The following is a 24,929-nucleotide window of genomic DNA, read 5'->3' as shown; positions in this document are numbered from 1 at the left end:
TGTAATGTCTTAATTACTTTCATAATCATTGATATTCATTTTTATTTAATGTATCAATACATGCGCGGATCCAAAAAGAATTTCAGGGGGGTCGGACGGTTATTTGAGTTTGTCGGGGGGGGGGGGAGGGTCCGAGGCATATTTTTGGTAATTTTATAATGTAATTTAAAGAAATTTTAATTTTGCAAGGGGGGGGGGGTTCAGACCCCCCTGACCTCCCTCTAGATCCTAGCATGAAATAAGCTTAGCTAATGCATGATCTTGTTTTTGTATATGCCTTGCAATATTATGTAGAAATAATCAATGTGATTGAGCATTTTGGTGTGAATAATTGCATGAATTTTTATATCATAATCTATAATTTCACCATTAAAACTAGTGCTCTACTCAGAAGTTGTGCCGTCATTCTGTCTTTAAATAACCATACAGCTTTGGCTGAAAATGAAAGATGATGGATGCTTGTATATGCGTGTGCTATACATGTACATGTAGGTAGAAGGGGCCTGTGATAGTTTTTCTCTTTCAATAACTAAACTGCCACGGTCCATTAGTTGTTCTAATAACAACATTCGGTTTTAGCTATTCAAAAATCAAAAAAATAATTGAAAACAAATAATTGGGTTTATTTAAAGATTTATAGGTTTGTTACATGCACTTTGAAATATTTCGCACTTTGAAAAAAATTCAAAGTGTGTTACTAGTAATTTTGGAACCAGTTAAACGCGCTTTTATTTTTTTTTTCAAAGTGCGTTGATATCGTCGATATTATAAAAAACTGTTCAGGATTTGGTCCAAATAATTGATACTTTTATTGACATACAATAACTGATTGTTTTAACCTTGGTTTGATATTGTTTAGCTCAATGGGATATATTTAAAAAAAAAAGAATCCAATGCATTCTCAGCTTACTTTATAAACAGTTTCTCGATTATAATTTTTTTCTCATAAGCTTACGTAGTCTGACAATTTACACAAGAACAAATCAGGAGTTTGAAATTATCCAAATATGACATAAACTGCATCGCGTAGCAATTGCCTTTTTCCTTTTTTGTCTATGCAGCAAAATTAATGTACTTCTTATCTGATACATTGGGCTATGTCAGAAACGTTTACTTCAAGTTGCTGAATATCATACGTTTTGGATAGAAAGATAAGGGGTAGGCAACCTTCTTCCTGAAATCAATTACTAGTAAATGATGCACTGGTAATTGACCTGTATGATTGGTTAACCCACACCCACCCCCGTTCTCAAAGACGGTTAAATAGATTTACTAGTGTTAACAATTCATCATACAATCAGCAAATTAGAAATTCAATTCCAGATTTTTCTATTTAAACATATTTTTTTAAAGTGCGTTAAGTGTTTCGATAATAAAAAATGTTGAAGTTCCTTCATAACGCACTTTGATTTTTTTTTCAAACTGCGTTAGCTTAGTCCTAAGTTTAACGCGTTTTATTTTTTTTAAGTGTGTACTTTTCTCAAAGTGCGTTGCCACATACGTTATTTAAACTTGTGTGCTATAATTCTTTAGAAACTGTACAAAGAATGTATGGTGTATCAAATCATTTGATAATGAGAAGATGGGATAAATAAGTAAAATTAATGTAAGTAGTAAGTTTCATGTGTGTATTTCAAACCTGACAATGTAGTGAGAATCATGTGTGTCTAACTGGTGGGTCACGTGGTCTGATGTAGTGGAGTTCAGGGGAAAACCCAAATTTTTAATATAATGAATTTACGAATTATCAGCCCCCTAGGCTAATAAGAGTAGACAGTCTTTTATAAATTTGCTCAAATTTTTTCTTCACGACCCTTAGAAAATAGTGTAGTGATTTTCTGGTGAAAAGTCATGTGTAGTGAGTTTCATGTCTTTACGAGTATGTGTGTGTGTGTGTGTGTGTGTGTGTGTGTGATAAATAACACGTCACTTTTACTTTTCCCCATTTTATATTTATTTCAAAACTATACCGAAGATAAACCAACAATAACCTTCATTTAAAAAAGAATTTTAAAAAAAACCCAGATACAACATTATAGGAAAATTGAAAGGAAAATTGTTTTTTACATCCAAAGTGAAACAGAATAAAAATGTTAAAACGAATGAAAGTTTTTAACAAATTTAACAATTCATTTTACATTGCATCAATTTATAAATATTTTTGATATGTCTCAAATTGGGTTGCATACAATCCATATATTCATATTTTCATAAGGTACCTGTATAACGGTAAAACTGAGAATAACATTCAAGTGTCAATTTTCATTAGAAATTTGCTATATATTATGTACATATATATTTATAATTATTACGAGAGAAATTATAAAATAACAAATATACATATCAACTTACTTTTGTTTTCGTGATGGCAAGAAAATATTTGATTCCATGCAAAAAATTCACCTTATATTTCTTAGGAGAGTGAAGATACAATGTTTTATTGTTAAATGATAAATGTCTTATGGATCCGGTTTATTGGTAGAATGCGTTTCGTGTATTGTCTCTGTAGCAAAGAAAATATGTGTACGTTGGCAAAAAAAGTGTTGAATTCTTCCAATATATGGATTAAATTTTTAGACGAAAGGTATTAAATTTGACTAATATCTTCAATGCAACTTCATTAAACGTTTAGGGGCGATTTTGCAATTATCTGCTACATTACGGGTATATGGAAGGCATTCTTGCTGTGGTGAGGGCCTTTTCCAAGACACAGTTAGATTATTCTAACTAGAAAAGTGTAGTGAATTTAAAAGCATTAATGTATGCTTATAGGTTTGTCATGGAATTGTAATCAATACGGTGTGTCGATGTATCTATTTCGTATATGTCCAATATGCAATGTCAACCTGTGCACGAACGGGTCAAAGTCTAGATTGTATGAAAAATTATACATGTACCATTGATTGTCAGTGACAAAAAAGGTAACAAAAATAAATAGGTTTTCAAGATGCAAAGCCTTAAACCAAAAAACCCAAAAAATTGATATCAAAAACAATGTACAAACCAAACGAAATATAATATTAAAAATAAGCACACATACATGTAAAACAAATCAAGCATTGGTTGTACAGTAGCAGAAAACTCACATTATAACCTAAAGTATACAATTCAGAGAGTTTCCAAGAATCCAGTTCCCCAAGAAGAAACCTACATCTATCTCCCGAGAAGAACCCGAGGGGAATAGGCTTGCTCGAATGGAACTGGATTCTTGGTGACTTCATCAATGGTATACATGTTCTTTAACTGTTCTATTATACCGAAATAAGAAATAAATCAGAAAGAAATTTAAATTATCCGAATTGGTCATTCTTTGCTACTTATAAGCTATTCTGGTTCCGGGACATTTGACAAGCTTATCTTTTCAAAGGATAGGTGAGCTAGCACTGTAGCCATTTTAATACACAAAAGGGAAGGTCGTTAATGTCATTTCTTTTCTTGGGTTTTTCTGTATGAAAGACTCAAGAAAAATTAACCACAGATAATTTCCTTTGCTTCGATTAAAAATTTTCATGCTTTAAAGTCGGCTTTCTTTAAATATATATCGGTATTTTCCGTCAAAGTTGAAAAGCATTAAAAATTATTTCAGTGTGGTACTGCATTGTATAAATTGTCTCTTGTCTTTTAGACGTACTTTGAAAAGACATCTTGCCTGAATTACCTAGGAAGGTGATAAAACTGTAAATAAAGCCAGGTTTTACAATTATAATCTCTACAATCTTGGCATTGTAGGTTTTTTGGGGGTTTTTTCTTTTCTTTTTTTTTTTGCACATTGAGGAACTTCAGACATAAGATCATATCATATACTAAGTATCATTTTTCTGATGAAAAGAAATTGTCACCGTACATTCATTTTACAACAGTTTTCCCAGCATGCCCAAACATGACGTCGAACATATGCAATCAAGAATTATACACTAACATTGTTGCTAGCGCTCGAAAGCGCTGGCAATAATAAATAATCGTAGTTTAATTCGGAGCATTCGGGATACTTTTTGCCTTAGGTTAAACGAAATTCCTAAACGTTCAAACAGAACTGTGTAACAGTTAATCAAACTGACGCACCTTTTTAAGGGAATTAGTCTGTTTTGGCCAACAATAGGTCTGGTCACGGTAATTTTTTTAGGATATCAGCAAAATTAATTGACTTACTGTCGTGAAAGTTTAAAAAATAAATAGAGGTATATCAAATTATGATGTTCTTTATCCTAATTAGCATGAGACACTGCACAACATCTTTATGATATCTGTCCCTATTAATCGTAAAGGTACGGTCTCTGATTTCCATAAGCCCAGCCATGCATTTGCCTTCTTGATCCATATAACGCTGCGGATATTGCGCGTAGATTTTCCGTTACATCGGTTTTATTCCCCTTTACCATATTTCTAACTGAAAATATAAGCAATGCTGTATCAAGCAAAGCAGTGATTGGCCCAATAATTGCACCCAGAATTACTAATCCTCGGGCAGATACTCTTAACACGCTTAATGGAATCATAATAAATCCTTTAACGGCACGAAAAATCCCAGGAATACTCTGTATCCCCGCAAAGTCAGAAGAATTAAAGTCTTGATTTGCTTCTAACTCTGTTGATAATTCCACCAATTCTTTCAACTCATTATTAATTTCATTTAGAACGGACTTTAAGCTTTCAAATATTTCTTTGTAACAGTTTTGGTAGCGTTTGAGTTTGTCTATTGAACCGATGTTAAGCACGCTTTCAGTTATCTTTGCCCCTGTTGCTACGGTTCCTCCAGTTGCTGCTATAACTGCTCCTCCCACAGATAGTCCAGTAGAAATTCCTGCTGTTACTGGAATAAGTAAAATTCCAACAGCAGTGAGAATAGCTCCAATTATCCCAGCACTGCTACCGGTTATAGTAGCAATATTTACGTTTTTGCGACGACCTTCGATTTCTGATATAATCAGTTCACAATGGCTTTGCAGATTTCTGTTGCAAATTAGCCACTGCTCAATTAATGTACAAGCAGTGTCAAGTAGGCCGTCAATTTTTCTTATTCTTCGCATAAATATGCAATCTAAAAAATATATATATCATATTCAAAACATATTCAAATCAATAACAGCTCTCCGTTTAAAACGTTAAAATAAAAACTAAGTTTAAAATTCTAAAGTAAAGCAGAACAATTGAAACGTTTATTTTTTTCTGTTTGTTTTGCAATATCTGTACGTACCAAGTTGTGTTTGATATGATGTGGGATCAGTGACGCGGTTAGGCACGGTGGGGATGTTTAACACACAGTTGCACAATGCTTGTCTGGGAACAATCCTGTAATAATGTTTACTTTTTGTCTCCAACAGAGTTATGAAGTAGGTGTTGGTCTGGGGACATCTTTTAGAATAGGATATTTTGGCTGGATCCGTCTCTCTACTTCTCACTTTAATATACTCTGTCCAGAAACTCTCTGTAGAAGTTTTAGTGTCACTGACACGAAGAACGTAAATGGTCGTCTTGAAAAACGTGCTTGCGAGCCACAATAGTAGCTCATCACAGGGTAAGCCATCCTCAATTCTCTCTTTAACGAATTTGGCCATATCTTTATAGTCATTTTTTCCACCAATATCCTTTCCTAAATGTTCTTGATAAGCTTTGTTGATGTTTTCGCCGAAGAAAGGAGCATAGGTTTCGAAATTATTCAACAGTTCATTACAGAGTTCTTCAATCAGTATATCAAAGTTATTTTCGGTTCCAAATATTTCTTTGCTTAAACATCGCAGGAGGGAATGTTGGTTTATTTCTACGGAATCAAATGTTCTTTGTCCCATATCGTCTCTTTGCGATGCTATCCTCAATGGAGAGAATGCTGAACACACCGGAAAATCCCGTAATTCTATTTCAATTTTAATTCTGTCAGGGTCAACTGTTAAAAAGCTCGTTAGAGGATGATGACGGTCGTTTCGTTGGACTGTAGTCAAAAGTTCAATTTCCTTTTCTAAAATAAAATATAATTTATGTTTTCTATGCACATTTAACATGTTTAATTACAATTACTTGGAACGCTTTATTCCTTTTTTAGACATGATATATGAATGTTAATATCGATATTTTTTAAATACATGTACGTGTTTTAAAGGGGTATCGACAAGCATGGTGATTGATTCTTTTTAAGTATGCGTAAATCATATATATACATGTATAACGAATCCCTTTCTGCATGTGGAATGCATTTTTAAATTAAAGAAGCTTTAAAGCCCATTGAATAATAAACTGTCATTTAGTTGATCCCTAACAACTAAGAAAATACAGAAACAAAATTATAAAAACATTTTATACGTTTTCGATATGGTTTTTAATTAGCTCTGCCAGACGACCTATAGCCCTGTTCCAAAGGACATGAATTAAACATTGCTAAAAGGGATCATAATGGGCATCTAACCATGCTTTTAGATGATTGAATACGTCTTCACTAGGTGGCCATATTGGTCCCGCCGTAGGATCTGAAACCCTCATCTAATGACCATTCATTTAACAATTCTGTTAGAAGGCTTCATAGGCCTCATAGTAATGCATTTAGTTTTTCCTCTCATATACAAGGGAAAGGAGGACAGGATTTTAAAGATTTTTCACTATTAGATTATTCTGGTTTGTTCACACATATAACTCCAGATGGTTTTATTTACTTGTTAACTGAAACAATGAACGCGATGATTTATAATGCGTAAAACCTCCCATGTGACCAATATTCGTATATTTCTTTTTATTTGCTGTGTCATATCAAAAAGTATATGTTTCTATTTTAAGTAACTGCGTCATTTTGAAATGTCCCAAAGCAACAAATAAGCTTTATTGAACATAATGCATCAATCAATATAAAGTGATGCAGTATATTGTTTTATCTTAAAAGTTGTAAAGGTATACTTACGCTGATTGGTTCTCAGCAAAGACAGAGGAGGAGGAATCTGACAATTGCAGCCTTTTATGGGAATGATTCGGTCAAACGTATTATTTAAGCGGTTATGAAAGAGAGTGATGTAAAATCTACAATCACTTTTTGTCGACTTTGTCCGGTCTGGCTCGTATTCCTTCCAAGCAAAGTGTTGTGAATCTCCAAACTGATCATGGGCAGTCATGTCATGGTAAACGTAAATGGGAACCTTTAACCAATTAGAAAGTTGTTGGATCTGTTTATCCAATGTGCTTTCTTCAAGGACTTCCTGTAGATCCCTTATTTAAAGAAAGAAGGTAATATAATGGATCATAATAAATGAATTTGAGATGAAACAAATTCTCTTTTTAAATTCCAAACTATCTAATATCACATTACTTTCAATTTTACAACTCAGTGTTGTAAGTCTTCTAACCTTTTTTATGAATTGTTTTTACAGAATATTTACAAGTATCGGTAAATGATTTCAACTTTTGACTCTCGTTGCAGCTAAAATTAGTTATTCGGGAGATTTTTCTATTAACATTTTGTTATACTTAGTTGCATTTTGTTCTCGCATGTTTCCATTGGTGAAAGACAAAACCTTTATTTTTTATGTTGATTGTGTGAATGTAAATTACTGAATTTAGTTCCTTTTGATTGTTTTAGATTTGAATTAAATAAAAACAAATTAAAAGGTTTTTCATCATTTCATATCGTATTAAATTGCAGAACACGGCGTCAAAGTTTGAACAAACGAGGACGGATACTAAGTTTTTCGGAAAAAAGTAAATGATCCGCCAGATGTAAAACTTATGAATATGTGAGTTAATAAAATATACCCGGCAGAGAATTGATTCTCGTCCCCAAATAATTCCTTGGCCATGGCATTTGCAAGAGATCCCTCTCCACCATTGATTTGGTCTAAACAACGATCTTCTTTTTCAAGTCGTGCAATAATGATTGAAATCGGTTTTGTTGGATTCAAATAGTTGTTTCGACGAGGCCAACACTTTCTTACGTTTGGTAAATGCTTTAAATGATTGTGGATTAGTCGACTATTCGATGAAGAGCAACATGGGTTTTTCACTATGAGAACAAAGGACACATATTAAAACACATAGATCAAATATTCTACCGAAAAAAGAATTTGCAATGCAATAATAATCGTTACGCAACATCACATCTAGTTTACAGATTTAAGTAGGAGGTTTGAAATGTATATAGGTTTCATTTTTCTTTTAAATGTGTTCTCTCAGAAATTTACAAGAAAATTTCGTTGTAAAATCAAGAGTTATCATTCTACGGCCAGTTATGGTTGTAATTGGTTCTTTAAAAACTAATTTAATTCAAAACTATTATTTTTGTTTATTTATTTCTGCGTAAAATTACCTTCATAGAGGTCTCACCCTAACCCAAGGTGGGCATTGATTCGAACAAACCCCTCCAGCTCCTTTAGCTAATTCATTTTTTGTTGGTTTAGTTTGGTTTTTATTTTTAAAAAAATTAATGGTTCTTATCATTGAAATAAATTATATCTTCATCAGGTCCACCTTTAATCTGGAGATCATTATTTGCACAAATAAAATATTTGACACCAATATGCTTCTTCACTATTTTCAGCCTTTTGTCAAAAACTTGTTACACAACGAAACTAGACAAGGTTTGCCTCTGTTGTTCCTTTGTCAAATTTAAACCCCTAAAATGGCCCCACCCTACCTTTGAAAGCTATGATTTGGATGTAAAAAAAATCGACATCCTTGCGGTCATTGATTAAATAAAACTTGAATTACACTACTTGAGTATGCACCAACTTGTTTTAAAAAGGATTTTTTTATATTTATTTCTGGGTAAAAATTCAAATCTCAATCATTATTGAGTTTGGAGTTTGGAGTTTGGAGTTTCTCCACCCATTCTTCAAGATCCATGACTTGAACGGACTTAAATATGAGGATCCTTACACTAAAATGTCTGTTTTTTTGTCGAATGTCTTTTTAGAAGGGTATCGTTGAAAACTTTTTAATAATCTGTGTGTGTGTGTGTGTGTGTGTGTGTGTGTGTGTGTGTGTGTGTGTGTGTGTGTGTGTGTGTGTGTGTGTGTGTGTGTGTGTGTGTGTGTGTGTGTGTTCGAAAAAGGAATATTCCCTCATTTAAAAAAAAACTTGAATTTTTCTTGCTAAGGGCATATTTGCCAAGTTTGGTGAGTAGTAGTTTTGTAGAAAAAGCTGCAAATTTTAAATTTTTTAAAAGACAATACCACTGATGACAGCGAACAGATGTTGATCAGTTTACTTAAGCTAAAACGATTATGACATTCAATAGATCGCTGGTTTAAAAGTATGACTGATAAACCTTGGATGTCTCCACATTTTTGGGATATTGTAACCTATTTCATCGTTTCTTTTTGTTCTACATTGTAGAAAAAGATCTTTTTTTTTCTTTTCAAGAGAATCTTCAATGATCTTTGGTTTGATTAATCAATGTTAGTTATAATTAGCTTCAAAAATATTTCTTAAAAATGTTTAGCAATATTCATGTGACTATACATACACACACTCTCGTAGATGTTGCTTTTAATCTTTCCAATATGGCCAGGTATTTTTGGTTTCTGCTGACGACAGGAACATGTGTGAGACTCTGTTACATATGGCATATAAACATTATTTCTTGATTGAGAACGCAGTAGGATTGGGGAATCGAAACAGCTTAAATAGCACCCAACCACTGACATATACGTCTCCCATTCGTCTCTCCCCGTCGTATCAATGATTAAGTCTACGTTGAATACAGTAGACAAAGCAAAAAGTTCCCCTTCACCTGGTGGCTTCATTCGTTTTTGAACAGCTTCAATGTGTGTCTTCAAAATCTTCTTTTTGACACCAGCACTCGTTTCTTCTGTGGTCGTGTTATCAGCGTACTTACAAAACAACTCAAAATTGTCTTCTTCAAGTTCAAAATTGCATATGATATTCAGAATGCGTTCATGATGCTCTTCTGTCTTATAAAACTCTAAACTTAGACGACGAAATAAATCTGTTACATCTGGTTTTTCACCAAAGGCAACATTGCACGAAAAGAGTATGGAAAAGTCATTAACAAAACGTAGACCAAAACATTGACTGTGATTTATATTAACAATATCACCTGGATAAGATTTCAAATCTGTCATGTCGTCTGCTTGACAAAATCTGCCAAAAATTGTGTATCCGCCGTATTGTTCCATCATTAAAAGGCATAATGGTTCCATATCAAGAAGTTGTTTATTAGTAGGTGCAAACATATACCCCTTTAGCCTTTCAATGTCCATGCCAACAGCATGGTCAAAACGGACAACACAGATGTTTCTTTGTAGCATTTCTGCTGCAGCAAATATTTCTCTTGGTGTAGGGGGCTTTTTCTCTTTTTGAATAATTTTAAGATCAGCTGACAAGCAATCCTTCGGGGGAAGCTTCCCGTCGCATTCAACACATTGTGATAGAAACAAGTGATAGTACATGGGATTTTTCTTCTCAAACTCAAAAAGGTCGTTTTCTTTTTGCATTGCCTTTTTAGGGGTGACATCCTGCTTATTGTCCAATGCTGCCATGTACAGACAGTGATAAAATGAGTAATTATCTTTAGAATATACAGTCAACTTGTATCCTTTTTCTTGAAATATATTCCTGCAAAGTTCCATGTTTTGTTGAGGTTTATTCGAGACCTTGAAAAGTGAAGAAAAAAAAACGTCAATTATTTTCGATAGTTTAAGACAATAAATATTGTTTTTCAGTTGATAGAAAAAAGCACAGAAAAAATTGACACTGGGCTGGAAAATGGAAAAAAAAACAACATAAAATATTAATCATCTTGATATTATTACTCCCCTCCGGTGTATAGCTTTCCTCTCCAAGCATTGCGTTGTAAATTTAATCGACATAGTTTTTTTGTATAATTACAATCGGGTTCGTTATCATGTCGGTCTGTTGATTCAGAAGACGGTAAGAAATGATATTCTGCATAACAGTGCATTGTTTTCACAAATTTCTACCAGCAAATACTTAATGGACGAAATTACAGGAGATACAATAAAGAGTATTATTTTACCCATTTTTTATTTAATTTCTATGTCATCTATGTAGTTTGAATTTCCTCTGTTCTTTTATCTGATTAAAGCATAACATCTCGTTTATAATAGTTTTGAAATAGATGTATGCTTCGAAGCTTTCATAGAATAATACAAACCGGTAGGGGACGTGTATTGCTTATGCAATACTCTCAGAATGCTTGTTATTATTATTTCCATAACTGAACTTATAAATGATCTCGTCTTAGGTCTTTGAAGTGGTGAACACAAAAGTGAACAAAGGACCTATTTGAATTTTTCATAACTCAAATGGTCCTCAGATCTGGTATAAAAAACACATTCGAGTTTTGATAACAAAAATTTTGGCAGGGACGAATTCGAAATTTGGTATTAAGTAAATGAGACATTAAAATACGCATGTAAATGAGACAATATTTATATATATATATATATCATCAAGAACCATTGATTTTACAAAACTTTCTTGTCATGATAATCCATCAAAAAGACCATTTTGTAGCCCATTAGGCCGATTCCCAATGTGCTAATTTATTGCATTTTTTATATTACAGTGCAAATTGTGTTCTGAGAAGCGTTGATAAAAACAAAAACCTTATTTGTTAAGCAGTATGTTTCTTGTACCTTGTAAAAAAAAACCTCTTTGATTGTATTTGTTTCAAATATCGGCATACTGTATGATCAAAGAACAAGATACGGTATTGGCAGTATTTGGCCGCAAAACTTAACACATTTTCAACGTCTTTGTCTGGGTTATTGATGTCTTGTATTATTCTAGCTAAATCTTACAGGCACTAAAATGACGTAATTTATCATGATGACGTCACTTAAGTGCGCTTAACATGTGCTGCTCGTTTAACGGGGCCGAGTACAGATCGAGTACGCACGCTTTCGCGCAGCGTTTCATTTGTATTGTGACGTCATCTTTTTGCTTGGTTGACGCCATGGGGTGATTGTTTTTACAGCAAATATTCAGCAAAATTGTTGAAAATAGCTCGTTTGATGCGTAGAATTGATATTATATTGTGGAATAAACATAAATGTTTCGAAGTTATATTTGGGCTCGGGTCGAAAACGTGAAGAGGATTCAGCAAGCCTAGCCTTCTGTCACGTTTTCTTAACCCGCCTAAATATAGCTTAATTCACATATTTCTAGACAGTAACCACGTATTTTATATTAATGCCCCTTAATATGTGATGTTATATATTTATTTATTACTTAAATATATGTTAATGTTAATAATACTATAAAGATCATCATTTTGACGAATAAAAAATAGCCATTATCTGACAAATCTGGAAAATTGGGCATACAAAAAAACTTTGATAAGACCCCTGGAACAAACCAGGAGGTAAAAGCTTTTTTATATTTTACTATTTGATGTCTTTTAGCAATAACTTTATATATGTAGAACAGAAAAAGAAATCCCTAGGGCAGACGTTTTAAAAAAGGTAAGAAAAAAATATGCAAAATTGATACATTTCAAGCAAAATCCCATAAGGTCCTATGTTAAAAATTAACAAACTTTGAGATGACCCATACAACAAACGGTGTGGTAAATGTCTTATTTTTTTCTTAAAATAATAATTATATCAGTAGAAATTCATGTTAAAATTTTCATTCAAAAATCTAGGGCTGAACAAATTAGACCCGGCGTCGTTAAATGCGTTTCTATATGCTGTATATAAATCGTTTTTGCAACATGCGACAACCACTTGCATATTGTGCATGCAGATTCATCAATTCATCATTTATTAACACAGTTAAAATTGTGTTGGTTGTTACATGTGAACAGTATGAACTTTTATAAAAAATGTAAACGGAAAATGTTAATTTACCGACGTCATTTACGCTTATGTTTATCGGTATCGACGTCAACAACGCTATCGACCCTAAGTGAGAAGCTGATTAGCAGAATCTAATAATTGGTAAGTTATTTTGAAAGCACAAAATGGTATTCTTCACAGATTCTTGATAACACATAACTACACTCATTAATGATATACTTATAACGAACATCTTTACTAATTTTAAGAATGAACAAGCATTCTGAAAATACTGCGTAAGCAATACACGTCCCCTCCCGGTTTGTAATATTCTATGAAAGCTTCGAGGCATATATCTATTTCAAAACTACATAGATGCTATAGAAATTAAAAAAAAATGGGTAAAATAATACTCTTTATTTTATCTCCTGTAATTTCGCCAAGTCCATTAAGTATTTGCTGGTAGAAATTTGTGAAAACAATGCACTGTCATGCAGAATATCATTTTTTACCGTCTTCTGAAACAACAGACCGACCCAATAACGAACCCGATTGTAATTATACAAAAAAACTATGTCGATTAAATTTACAACACTTTGATTGACACTATTTTACAGAACAAAACTGATATAAGGTACCGATGTGGCAAAAAGTATGTCAGCATAATTATGTAAAATGTGACGCATATTAACTGTAATCAAATGATACTTGTATGTAAAGGGGTATAGGGGAGAACATAAAGCATAAAATATAAAGACCTATGAATACCATGTGGCGTCGGACGTGAATTAAAAGAGTGTGGGGGGGGGGGCTAGAATTTTCTGAAATCTTTACAAGCAAAAAGACCCCCCCCCCCCCCCCGGTTCCGACGCCTATGTTACTGATTATAAAGGTCTAGATGTTTTGTTTGGTGTTTGTTTCATTTCAGAATAAAATACCAGCTAATTATTCTGTTATATAGAATAGTGTCCGAATGCGGATTAGTACATGTATTTATTTACTTGATTTCAATATTTTCAAAACACTATAACAAATACATTGTCTGTTTTGGTGATTTTCTTACGACCATGATGTTATTAAATTGCTCCATTAAAATTACAATCAAATTAAGTAATTTACATGTATACTAGCGGAAAAAAGAAACTGTGCATTATTTAATATATGAAAAAACATTTAAAAATTACAATGAACAAATTTTATTTTTGTAATACTGTTAACACATGTATTCGTAACAACATCTCATAACACATTAATGTCAACGTCGAATAACGTCAATTTCAGCACACTCGAAAGTCACTGTTATTTGAAATTGAATTAACAAAATTAATATTTAAGCGTGTGACCACCATTTGCGTTCACGCACGCTTGACAGCGACGCTTCATTGATGCCACTAAAGTGTTCAGAAATGCTTGAGGGATGTTGTTACAGATGTTGGTTATAGCCTGACCTAAATCAGCCAATGTCACTGGCTGATTTGGTAAACGGCGTAAACGTCTTTCCATTTCATCCCGGACGTGCTCGATCGGCGACAAATCGGGGGAAACAGCTGGCCAAGGCAAGACATCCACATTCTGTTGAACAAACAAGTCCCTGACTACACGTGCAACGTGTGGGCTTGGGTTGTCTTGCTGTAGAGTGATGTGATTTTGATGTCTCTGTATGGAGGGTATCACATGACACTGAATAATTTCATCTCGATAGCGTACGCCGGTGAGATTTCCATTGACAATTTGTAGAGGGGTCCTTCCACGTGCTGATATTCCACCCCACACCATAACGCTACCTCCACCAAATTGTCGACGTTGCACAACACAAACGTCCTGGTAACGCTCCCCAACGCGACGATACACCCTACAACGGCCGTCACTGCTATCCAAATGAAATCTGGATTCATCAGTGAACAGAATATTGGCCAAGTCCTGTATTCTGAATCGCAGATGTCGTGTGCACCACGTTAGTCTGGCGATACGATGACGTTGAAGCAGTACTGGGCGCACTGCTGGACGTATTTGTCTGATGTTTTGCTCGCGCAGACGATTACGCACAGTTCTTGGACTAATTGGTCGAAACTTTGGAATGCTACGGGCAGTACTTGCTGTCTGGAAACGATTTCTCAGATGCACAAGTCTAAAGTGGTTGTCCTGTTGACGTGACGTCACACGAGGTCGCACAGAGCGCGGTCGATCCTGAGTGTAGCCAGATTGTTGAAAACGTTTCCATAATGACTGGATGGTGTTCCGTTTAACTCCAAAGTGTCTTGCTACAGTATTTTGTGCAATTCCAGCTGTTTGTGCCCAACAGCACGATTACGTTGGTTTTCGTTGAGCCGCGGCATGACATAGGGGTAAATTTTGTTGAAACTAAAAAGATTTCCTTAACAAAAAAAGTTTAAACAAATCCTTTACAATTAAAATTCTTATTCCAAACAGTATTGTCCCGTAAAGCTCGTGCGTACAAATTCTTCGTGCCCACTAACCATGAACAAGTCCGTACAACCGGACGGTTACCATCCGATATTGTCAAAAACATTACCATTATCGATTGTTTAAATTTTTTAAATACAAACAATTGATATAGAAAAATTATACTAAATTTTATAATGCACAGTTTCTTTTTTTGCGCTTGTATATATTATCTAACTTGCATTGTAAAATAAAATTTTGATTTACGTAATTTCCGCTAAATTACCATGATCCCTTTGCAAGATCAGTATTAAGAAACAAAAATCAGCTTAATTATAAAAACATTTTATGCTTTTGAGTCTGCCTTCTTGTGCATGACCAATTAACGTGTTTCTTTTAATCCTATCACTTTTTTAAGAAATGAAGATAATAATTTTTCTATTGATCGACTTATCAAAGAAAAAATTGACCGGAAAACTTCATCAATGCGCGAAGTAGCGCATTGATGAAGTTTTCCGGTCAATTTTTCCTTTGATACGTCGATCAATAGAAAAATTATTATCTTCATTTCTTATCATTTAATAAAACATTTTCAAATCAAAAAAATGTTAAGTGTCATTGATCAAAAATGTAAATAATGTAAATGAAGCGGCGCGTATGAATACAAAAAAACAACAGCAACAATATTTAGAATGGATGCGCCTTCAGCTGATGCAGAGCAATGGATTAAACACAAATAGTGAGTTAAAATCTGAACCGACTGAATTGGAAACAAAAGGAAAATACATGCGATAGCTTGTGATATTATTCACTGTGCTGAAAAATTCGTAATAAAACTAGTTTCCATGTGTGATCGCTGGAATATGCAACTGGAGATCGATAACCATCCAAGGAGAGGCGATCATGGACGAATATAGTTGATATGTCGACAAAGAATATTATGTATAAGCGACTTTTGAATACGTTGTGGTAACTAGCAAGCCAGTGATGTACTTAAATGGTATATCTGCCGCTTGGAATGCGCCGGAGGAGTTGATGCATTACTCTAAGTCTTAACTTTTCTTCACGATGCTTATTCTGATGTCCAATGATGTACGTGCGTAAATTTAAAAATCATCGTTACCAAATTTGAACAGCAGTGTTACCGTGAAAGTGTATAGGCCTATATGTTCGTTATAGGCTAATTATTCTGGAAAAGGAACAGCCAGCCTCGCAGTAATGTTGATTGATCGCAAGCAGACGAAATCGTGAGAAGACGCTTAATTTTCTATTTCGTAAATCAAATAATGTGTTTTGTTTATTTTTGAAGGCTAAACTTTCAAGTTTTTATGTTTATAAAATTGTATCTTGTCTGCTGGCAATAAAACAGACATAACTTTACATTTTGTTGACAGTGTTTATCTTGGAAATCCTCGTTCTAGAAATAGTGTTAGATCAGAACAGTTTAGAAAAGAAGATCCGGTAAAAATTTTATTGATGCAAGTATCAAAGAAATTTTTCAACCAATCAATAGCGCCGATATCTCATCAAACGAATAAATATTAAATGATATCGAAATGAAACTAAAGCTTAATTTGTTAATGCTTTTAATGTAGTCCTCATCGGGAGTTTTGAAAATGCTTGCATTTTTAACCGGGTTTTCCAACGGAAAAATCCGGTTATTAAAATGGTGAAAATGGCGGGCGGGCGGGCGGGCGGCTGCCAAAAGGGTACCCTCATTGTACGGATAACTCCTCCTACAGTTTTCAAGATAGGAAGTTGTTCTTTTGCAGATCAATTGTACATATATCAGAGGTGTGCATATTGCTAGGATTTTGATTTCCGATAATTTATCAAAAAAATACCAGCTTTTGAACTTAGTCATTTTTTGACAAAATGTTGCATATAGGGTACCCTCATTGTACGGATAACTCCTCCTACAGTTTTCAAGATAGGAAGTTGTTCTTTTGCAGATCAATTGTACACATATCAGAGGTGTGCATATTGCTAGGATTTTGATTTCTGATAATTTATCGAAAAAATACTAGCTTTTGAACTTAGTCATTTTTTGGCAAAATATTGCATATAGGGTACCCTCATTGTACGGATAACTCCTCCAACAGTTCTCAAGATAGGAAGTTGTTCTTTTGCAGATCAATTGTACATATATCAGAGGTGTGCATATTGCTAGGATTTTGATTTCCGATAATTTATGAAAAAAATACCAGCTTTTGAACTTAGTCATTTTTTGGCAAAATGTTGTATATACATGTAGGGTACTCCATTTCACTGGATAAGGGTTGACATGGATTATGGATACAGTTTACATAAAAGAAAACCCGGTTTGCTGTCATATTGACAGCTTTTCACTTGTATAAGAGTTTGATAGTGCTAAAGAATTTATTACAATAGATTTCTCAAATAATGTTAATTTTCTTCTCTTCCAAGATTCGAGATTATAATAAAATGTCTGTATCATGATAATTTTCATCCAATTTTATTATAACATTCAATTTTATCTTAATCTTCATAAATATCTTAATTTTATTGATTTGTTCATGACTGTTACGCCTTCGATTTCTGTTGACATATATTTAAAAGGACCAAGCAAAATACATTCAGGTTTGCTTATATTAACCTTAAATCCAGCATGAATACAGAACTCGTTTACCGTTTCCAAAGCATGTTTAAGTGATTCAATATTTTGCATTGTAAAGCTCATGTCATGTCGTCGGCATGTTATATATTCTTTACTTCTTCTTCAGTAAAGTAAGCTTTATTTCTAGTACTCTTTATATTTTCAGATAAAATTTCGGCATTAATAGATACAAAACGGCAGATATTGGACAGTCCTGTCTCATTACCCTTTCCATTTCGCACGTTTTTGAAATCCATTTATAAAGACAAAGTACAGCTGAAAAAAAATGTGTTTTTTGCTTCAGATTAACTCATTGTATAGTTAGGAAATAAGATATAACGTTGATTGTGACAGTTGAAGTCCATAAAAATCCCTTTCACGTGCCTAATAAATGTAATTATGAGCTTCCGGAAATTAAAGGGTGGTACAAACCAGAATATATTGTTTGTTTTTACCACGTGAATTTTGACTGACAGTAATTGATACCTACTGAAATCTACAAGATCTGCGCCGAACTACGATTATCATGGTATACGAGGTAAAAGGGACTCTCTAAACGGAACACATCATCACTTTCTCGATAATTTATAAATGATTTGCCAATTTCAGCTCATTTTAAAATTAACTGACATAAATATGTCAATTAATCCTTCAAGGGGCATCGCTTACAAAATGAATTTAGGTTGTAGCAACTCCTGAGATAAACACGTAAAATACATGCCTACAAAATAATAATTCTGGTTATTTTAAACACGTTGAGAAACTATTACTTTGGAGAAGTAGAAAAGGCATATTTTTATCAACAAACCTGTCAAGGAGAATCTTTGCGAGCCCTTCATGTGTTTTGTTTATAGTAAATACGCATGCGTAATAGTATAAAAGGCTGAACCCCGTAACACGTTGCGATGTATATATTAAAGTGTTATTCCTATTTACTAATTTTAATGAATATATTAGATTTATATCACGGAGAAATTTGTACTTTTCTGAAAGTTTATACATTTATGAGTAGTACAAAAATACCGAACCCAATCGGATTTTTTTTTCAAGTCGATTTTTAATAAGATGCGCCGTAATGTATCTTTAAATCTAAATATTGTTCTTTAATATAAGATTTTTATCCAATTAAAAAGTTTTCCACTAAGTTGAATTTTTCTACTGTTTAAATAAAGTCCACTCAACTTAATAAAAACTTTTTTCAAATTCTGAAAATAACAGAATTCCCGCTCTGTTAAATTTTCACAACAATACAAAATATCTAAAATAAAACGGACATTAATACCTATAAACAGTATTTACATACGCTGTTTGCTTTTTACCAATTTGCTTTGAAGTAAAAGTTTGTAAACTACGTGCAAAAACTAATGCTATGATTATATAGTCTGTAGTAAAAAGACTTATTGGTCGGTCGTTTTTCAAATTATTTTTCTTCCTTATTCATATACACTACGGCCAGCACGGATCCCGTATTTCCCGCGACACCGTGATGGTGTTTTAATTCATTCCGCGATACACCGTCGCGGTATTGTCATCGCGTTGATCGCAGGGCCACGATTTTACCGCGGTGGTGTAAGACACCGAAACAGGTGTGTGTTTTGTATCTGTTATTAAACCGAGAAGAAAAAAGCGCGGTTTCATTTATTGTTAGAATTTTGATATAGGTATTATTAGAAGAAAAATTCATTATTTTCTTTGAATTTTTTTTTTACAAAAACTTCTAGAAAACTATTGCTACATGTTTTTGTTAATATTGTACAAGAGCCCCAAACATAGCAATGAAAAAATGACAATAACAAACTGTCAACCATCTCAAAAATCCAAAAAATGAAATACAAATTCAAAGCAGAGCAACATTGTATTACGCAAATCATGTATAAACATGTACTTGAAAATTTGTTAAGTATTATTTTTTGGCATGTGATGAGTTGAAAATATGCCATAGATTTGCAAAAGAAAAATATTACACAATGTACTATTATGAGGTCCCTACGTATGCATCAACTCAACTTGTCTGTTTTTCCCTCAATCAGACTCTTATTTAACTCATGAACTATTCTCTCTCTCTCTCTCTCTCTCTCTCTCTCTCTCTCTCTTTCTTTCTCTCTATCTCTCTCTTTCTCTCTCTCTCTCTCTCTCTCTCTCTCTCTCTCTCTCTCTCTCTCTCTCTCTCTGTATAAGGGAGGTAACTGCAAGTCTTTAGAAAATCTCATTTTTCCGTTCAAAAAAAAAATACCTTGATCATATCATAAAAAAGGGAGGATAACTGACGCCAGAAGCATTGATAAAATTAATTGTAAATTCCATCAAGTTCATAACAATTATTAGTGTTCAGTTTCCAGTACCAATTTCCTCGTTCATTATCATATCATATACAGATAAATCAAATTTGATTGCTCTCTATGATAAGACATTCTAGTCTCGTTATTATAAGTACCGAGAATAATACGAATAATCACTTGTGGGTTTTTTTATCAACAAGATGTCCTTATAAATATGAAATCTATACGGCTTTTTTATATTATTGTTTGCACCACACCAGGTGTATCCATTAAGATTTACTCATGTATCTCTTCATAAGTCTTTTAAATGTAAACTAACCATAATGTCAAACCTTTCTCAGTATTCTCCCCCTCAAAGTGGCATTTAAAATCTCCACATAAAATAATATTTTCTGTGATTCTTTAATTGCTTTAAAAAGTCAATTATGTAGCTTTTTTGTGCGGTGCATCAATAAAAGTACCTCACTACACCCAGACTTACACCTTTTAAGACACTACGTCACAAGGTGGCGATTCAAATATTTTGTTAAACTGTTTATATTGTTCCATTCGGATGTATGTTGGGCTTCTGAACTGCAGATCATGAATTCGAATCCGCCTGGAGCTTTTGTTCATGTTTACCGAATTAAATTTTCGAAAATGTAATTTTTCATCCAAAATTGCACATTTTTGCCTATTTGACTTACATACTTCTTTTCCATTATGATATCTATCAAAATCAAGTAATTTTCTGCTGCTTTCAAAAAATATTTCAAGGTGTAGTAAGCCACCTTAAGTAAACTATAGGAAATATCATCAATATTAAAATTGACCAGTATTTTTCTTTGATCGCTGGTCTTGTGTATATTTTTTATATCAATATTTAACCCCCTTTAAAACTAAATTTTAAGCTTCTACTGAATGATAAGTCAGAAAAGCAATGTATAGATTTGTCATTCCAAGCAAATCGTGTTGAAAAGTGTTTTTCTCTATAAGGAGTGTTTCTTGAATCAAAATTATAGCATGGATACTTTTATCCTGTATCCAATATTAGAATTTATCTCTTTTTAGAGTTCAAACCTCTCATATTTACTTAGATAAATTTGTGGGGTCAATGTTCTTTGGTAGCCAAAATTGTCCTGGTTCGCGGGGGTGTAATGTCGTCGGTAGCAAGTTCTATTTTGTAAAAAAAAAAACTCAACAAGTGTTTGAATATACGTTCGTGGAGAAATAAATGCATATGCAAGGATTGCCTACAAAAGCCACGATCATTGCTTCCCACAAACAATAATGATTCCACAGTACATTGTTGCTATGTCCACACAGGTATTTTATTGCTAGTCTATTTTTTAAGGTATCCGTAAATCAGGTTGACATTTTATGAGAAAATTCACATGAAATGTAAGCCATCAATGTTAGCTCGTTTCATAGTCGGTGATTTTTTGCGAATTTTTCCGTGTACCGGAGCAATCGCACTTTCTCGGGGTTCAAAGCTCGCTGAACATACTGGAGATGTCCCGCTATGAGCTGTCCTTGGAAATTCGCGGTGCGGAATTCGATTGCTGTGTAATACGACTGTCGTTAGAATGAGATGCAGTGACGTTTGTCAGGAAATCCTCCAACTTTTATTTTTACCAGACCAGGGAGATGTGGAGCGTTTCTTTTTTATCTAAACCGGACGTCCAAAAATCATTAAAGGTTGCTTCAACAAAGATTGCTGATAATTTTTAATTGCACAATGCCTCACGGAAAACCGATGCCTGATTAAATTTTGCTTTTATTATTTCAGTCTTCAAATCTAACTTTTTTTTAGCTTCAAACAGTTAGAATAAGAGATGATCTTCCCAATTTTTGCATCTAATGTAGTTGACGTATTCTGAATTGCATTTATTTAGGATTTATTGCCACAGAGAGTTCAAACGATGTATACAAAATTAGTGAAGGAGATTCGTTAAAAAGCATTTAAATTCCTAAGAAATTGTCATAAACACGAAGCTAGGAACACACACATTCTCTCGGTTCTGTCTCACGTGACCATTTCTTACAACGATATAAAGCAAATGGATCTAATCTTTATTATCATTCCAATTGTGAAAAAATGAAATATTTTATAAGAACTCGTTGTATTAACAATATACATTGTACGGTTCTTAAATATCATTTATTACATGTAGGTAATTTTCTTGAAGCTAAATATTTCGGTGACCAATGCATATTTCTTGGTAAGACTAAGGGAAATAAGTTATATAATGATGGTTTAAAATGCATTGACTTTCGATGTTATGCATTTCTTTCAATGCTTGTTGACGTGTGTAAAGTATGCTAAGTGTTCACAATTATGGCACGCCAAATTCACAAAAATGAAATAAACATAGTTTCACATTTGATAAATTAAGTTTATCGACTGGTTACCATAGTTTGCACACCCCAAACTATAGTTAGATATAGATTCACAACTGTAAACTATAATTTACATTCTTTTACTATAGTTAAGAGTTGTTAATCATAGTTTCACAGTCTTGAAACCAAATTTATCAGATACACTATATTTTGCAATCGCAAATGGTTGTTTTCAGTGTTAATTACATTTACACCACTTAAACATAGATGATCGCGTTAACGATGGTTTACACATAAGATATATAGATTATCGTCGTTAACTATTGTTTTATCTCTGTAAACAACCGTTAAACCTAGTTTATCGACTGTGAAACTATGATTACATCTAGCTTTTTTCAGTGAATTTGACGTGCCATACACAATACTAAACGTACACTAGAGTACATATGATCAAACGTTAATATGCAGAATCAGCGATTTTTTGCAACAAGAATTAAGATTTAGATGTAACACATTGTCAAACTAGCTCGTGCATGTGTAAACTTTCTACATTAAGTTTATATTACTCATGCAGGTGTATTAAGAAAATAGGATTATCTTTTTTGAATATGTGGCCTTTTGCTCTTTAAATATCATCATTAGACTTTATATTATCTTTGTAGTATTTGAACAATAGATAAGGAGTCGATAAATCCATACCATTGTCGATTTATTACAACGTAAATTGTATGTTTTCAATGCATATGCATGTAAGGTAGGCCTATATTGCAAAAAAATGAACTCTACGAAAACCCTATAAGTTCTTGAAATTATCGATATTTTCATTAAAAATCAATGAATTCTACAAGACATTGTTAAGGCAAAAAGAATAAAACTTCTAACTCAAATTCATAAATAAACGTCTGTGTAAGAGTTTCTTAAAAACAAAACGAGAGACTAACGAAGTTTTCAAGCCATGAAATAAAATGGTTTGAATTGGCATTGTTTTGAGTGTCAACACCAACAAATTTATGTAATGCTTTTCACAAAAAGCAAAACGGTATAAAACTATCAAAATGAAAGTTAAATACGGTATTCGTACCTGTTAAAATAGAAATATCAATTACAAATAGATAGAGTCTGTAAAGAACGTTCGTGAACAGCATACATGTATTATCAGATTAAATATATTGTGTGACAAGGTGTCACGTAATACATAACCACGTGCTAAGTAAAAGACTTTGTACTTTGAAACCTGGGGGATGAAATTATATCCTTATAATTGCAACAACTACGTATATTTATAAAATTGCATAGATTTTATCAGTCCAAAAAACACATCGAAGCAAATTTAGTTCGATCTGGTTTTTTGAAAATGTATACGAGGGTTGGAAAACGTTGTAGTGTTGTAGCACATTTAAAAAATGATAAAACGATTACCTATACATGTATTTTTTTTATTGATTAACTCTTAAACGGTCAAAACTTAGCACAAAATCCAAAAACTTTATCCAATAAGGTACATACTATATATGAAATATTTAAAAATGCACACAATCATATTATATAACAATATCAATACAGTTTTTTTTTTACATATATAAAATTAATAAACACTAGCCTACCTAGTTTTATAGAAACTTCTCCACTGGTCCAGCAGAAGGATCTAGTTTATATTGAAGGTAAACTCCTGAACTGCAAATAATCTGAACGAATGTCAAGATGCCACGTATTACATGACCACGTGCTTCAGTAACAGATGTTTGAAACCTGAAGGTATGATATATGCATTATTTTTTGTAACAAACACGTAGATATATAAAATTTCATAGATTTTATCAGTCCAAAAAACAAATAAAAGGAAGTCAATCTTGGACCATCTGTTTCTATGAAATTGTATACAAGGGTTTTACTGTTGTAGTATAATTCATCAATCGATAAAACGATAAAACGACTACATAAAGTTTTTCAAAATTTATTCTAAAACGGTCAAAACTTTTTAAAAAACAATGCATCAACATTATCAAATCTGGTACATATAACATACAAAATATTTAAAAATGCACACCGCTATTGTAATATAAACAATATCGGTAACAGCTTTTTGCATTTATAAAACAAATGAACTCTATTTTACCTTCTTCTTTTTTTTTAATTTTCTCCATAAGTCCGGTGGAATGATCTAGTCTGTATGGTAAATGCATAAATTTTATCAGATCGAATATCTTATGTGTCAAGGTGTCCCGCTATATATAACCTCTTGCTGCAGTAAAAGACTGTGCACTTTGAGACCCGGAGCGGATAAAATCTTGATTATGATTTGTAACAACTGCGTAGATTTATAACCTTGATAGATTTAATCAGACCAGAAAACATTAGAGCAAGTCTCATTCGATCTGGTTATTTGAAAGTGTATTCAAGGGTTGGAAAAGGTCTTACTGTTGTAACACATTTCATCAAACGGTATTATTACCACCTATAGGTGTTTTTAATGATTAATTATTCTAAAATGGTCAAAACCTGAAAAAAATACAACAACATTAACAAATATAGAATATGTAATATATGATATAATTAAAATACACATTGGTATGTTAT

At 33.0% G+C, this 24,929-nt stretch overlaps 1 protein-coding gene across 1 annotated transcript; it reads right to left on the bottom strand.

Annotated features, from left to right (window-relative positions):
• Window positions 1-2,590: 2,590 nt before the first annotated feature.
• Window positions 2,591-24,086, bottom strand: LOC128186114 (uncharacterized). The gene is made up of 6 exons (XM_052855845.1): window positions 23,957-24,086; window positions 9,437-10,586; window positions 7,729-7,975; window positions 6,884-7,185; window positions 5,195-5,953; window positions 2,591-5,038 (listed from the first exon to the last, which is right to left on the bottom strand). Exons 2-6 carry the CDS (start codon window positions 10,560-10,562, stop codon window positions 4,254-4,256), a joined length of 3,219 nt encoding a protein of 1,072 aa, XP_052711805.1. The 5' UTR covers window positions 10,563-10,586; window positions 23,957-24,086; the 3' UTR covers window positions 2,591-4,253.
• Between the last annotated feature and the right edge of the window lie 843 nt (window positions 24,087-24,929).

The sequence above is a fragment of the Crassostrea angulata genome, chromosome 5, assembly GCF_025612915.1.
Source record: "Crassostrea angulata isolate pt1a10 chromosome 5, ASM2561291v2, whole genome shotgun sequence".
NCBI classification, from domain to species: Eukaryota; Metazoa; Mollusca; class Bivalvia; order Ostreida; family Ostreidae; genus Magallana; species Magallana angulata.
This window is presented reverse-complemented; position numbering and strand designations above follow the sequence as displayed.

Excerpts from the sequence above, each read along its gene's own strand:
- LOC128186114 (XM_052855845.1), bottom strand. The coding sequence starts at position 10,562 with ATGGAACTTTGCAGGAATATATTTCAAGAAAAAGGATACAAGTTGACT. Across the intron at positions 7,186-7,728 it reads GAGAATCAATTCTCTGCCGG|GGATCTACAGGAAGTCCTTG; the intron begins GTATATTTTATT and ends TCTTTAAATAAG. Across the intron at positions 5,039-5,194 it reads ATCATATCAAACACAACTTG|ATTGCATATTTATGCGAAGA; the intron begins GTACGTACAGAT and ends TATATTTTTTAG.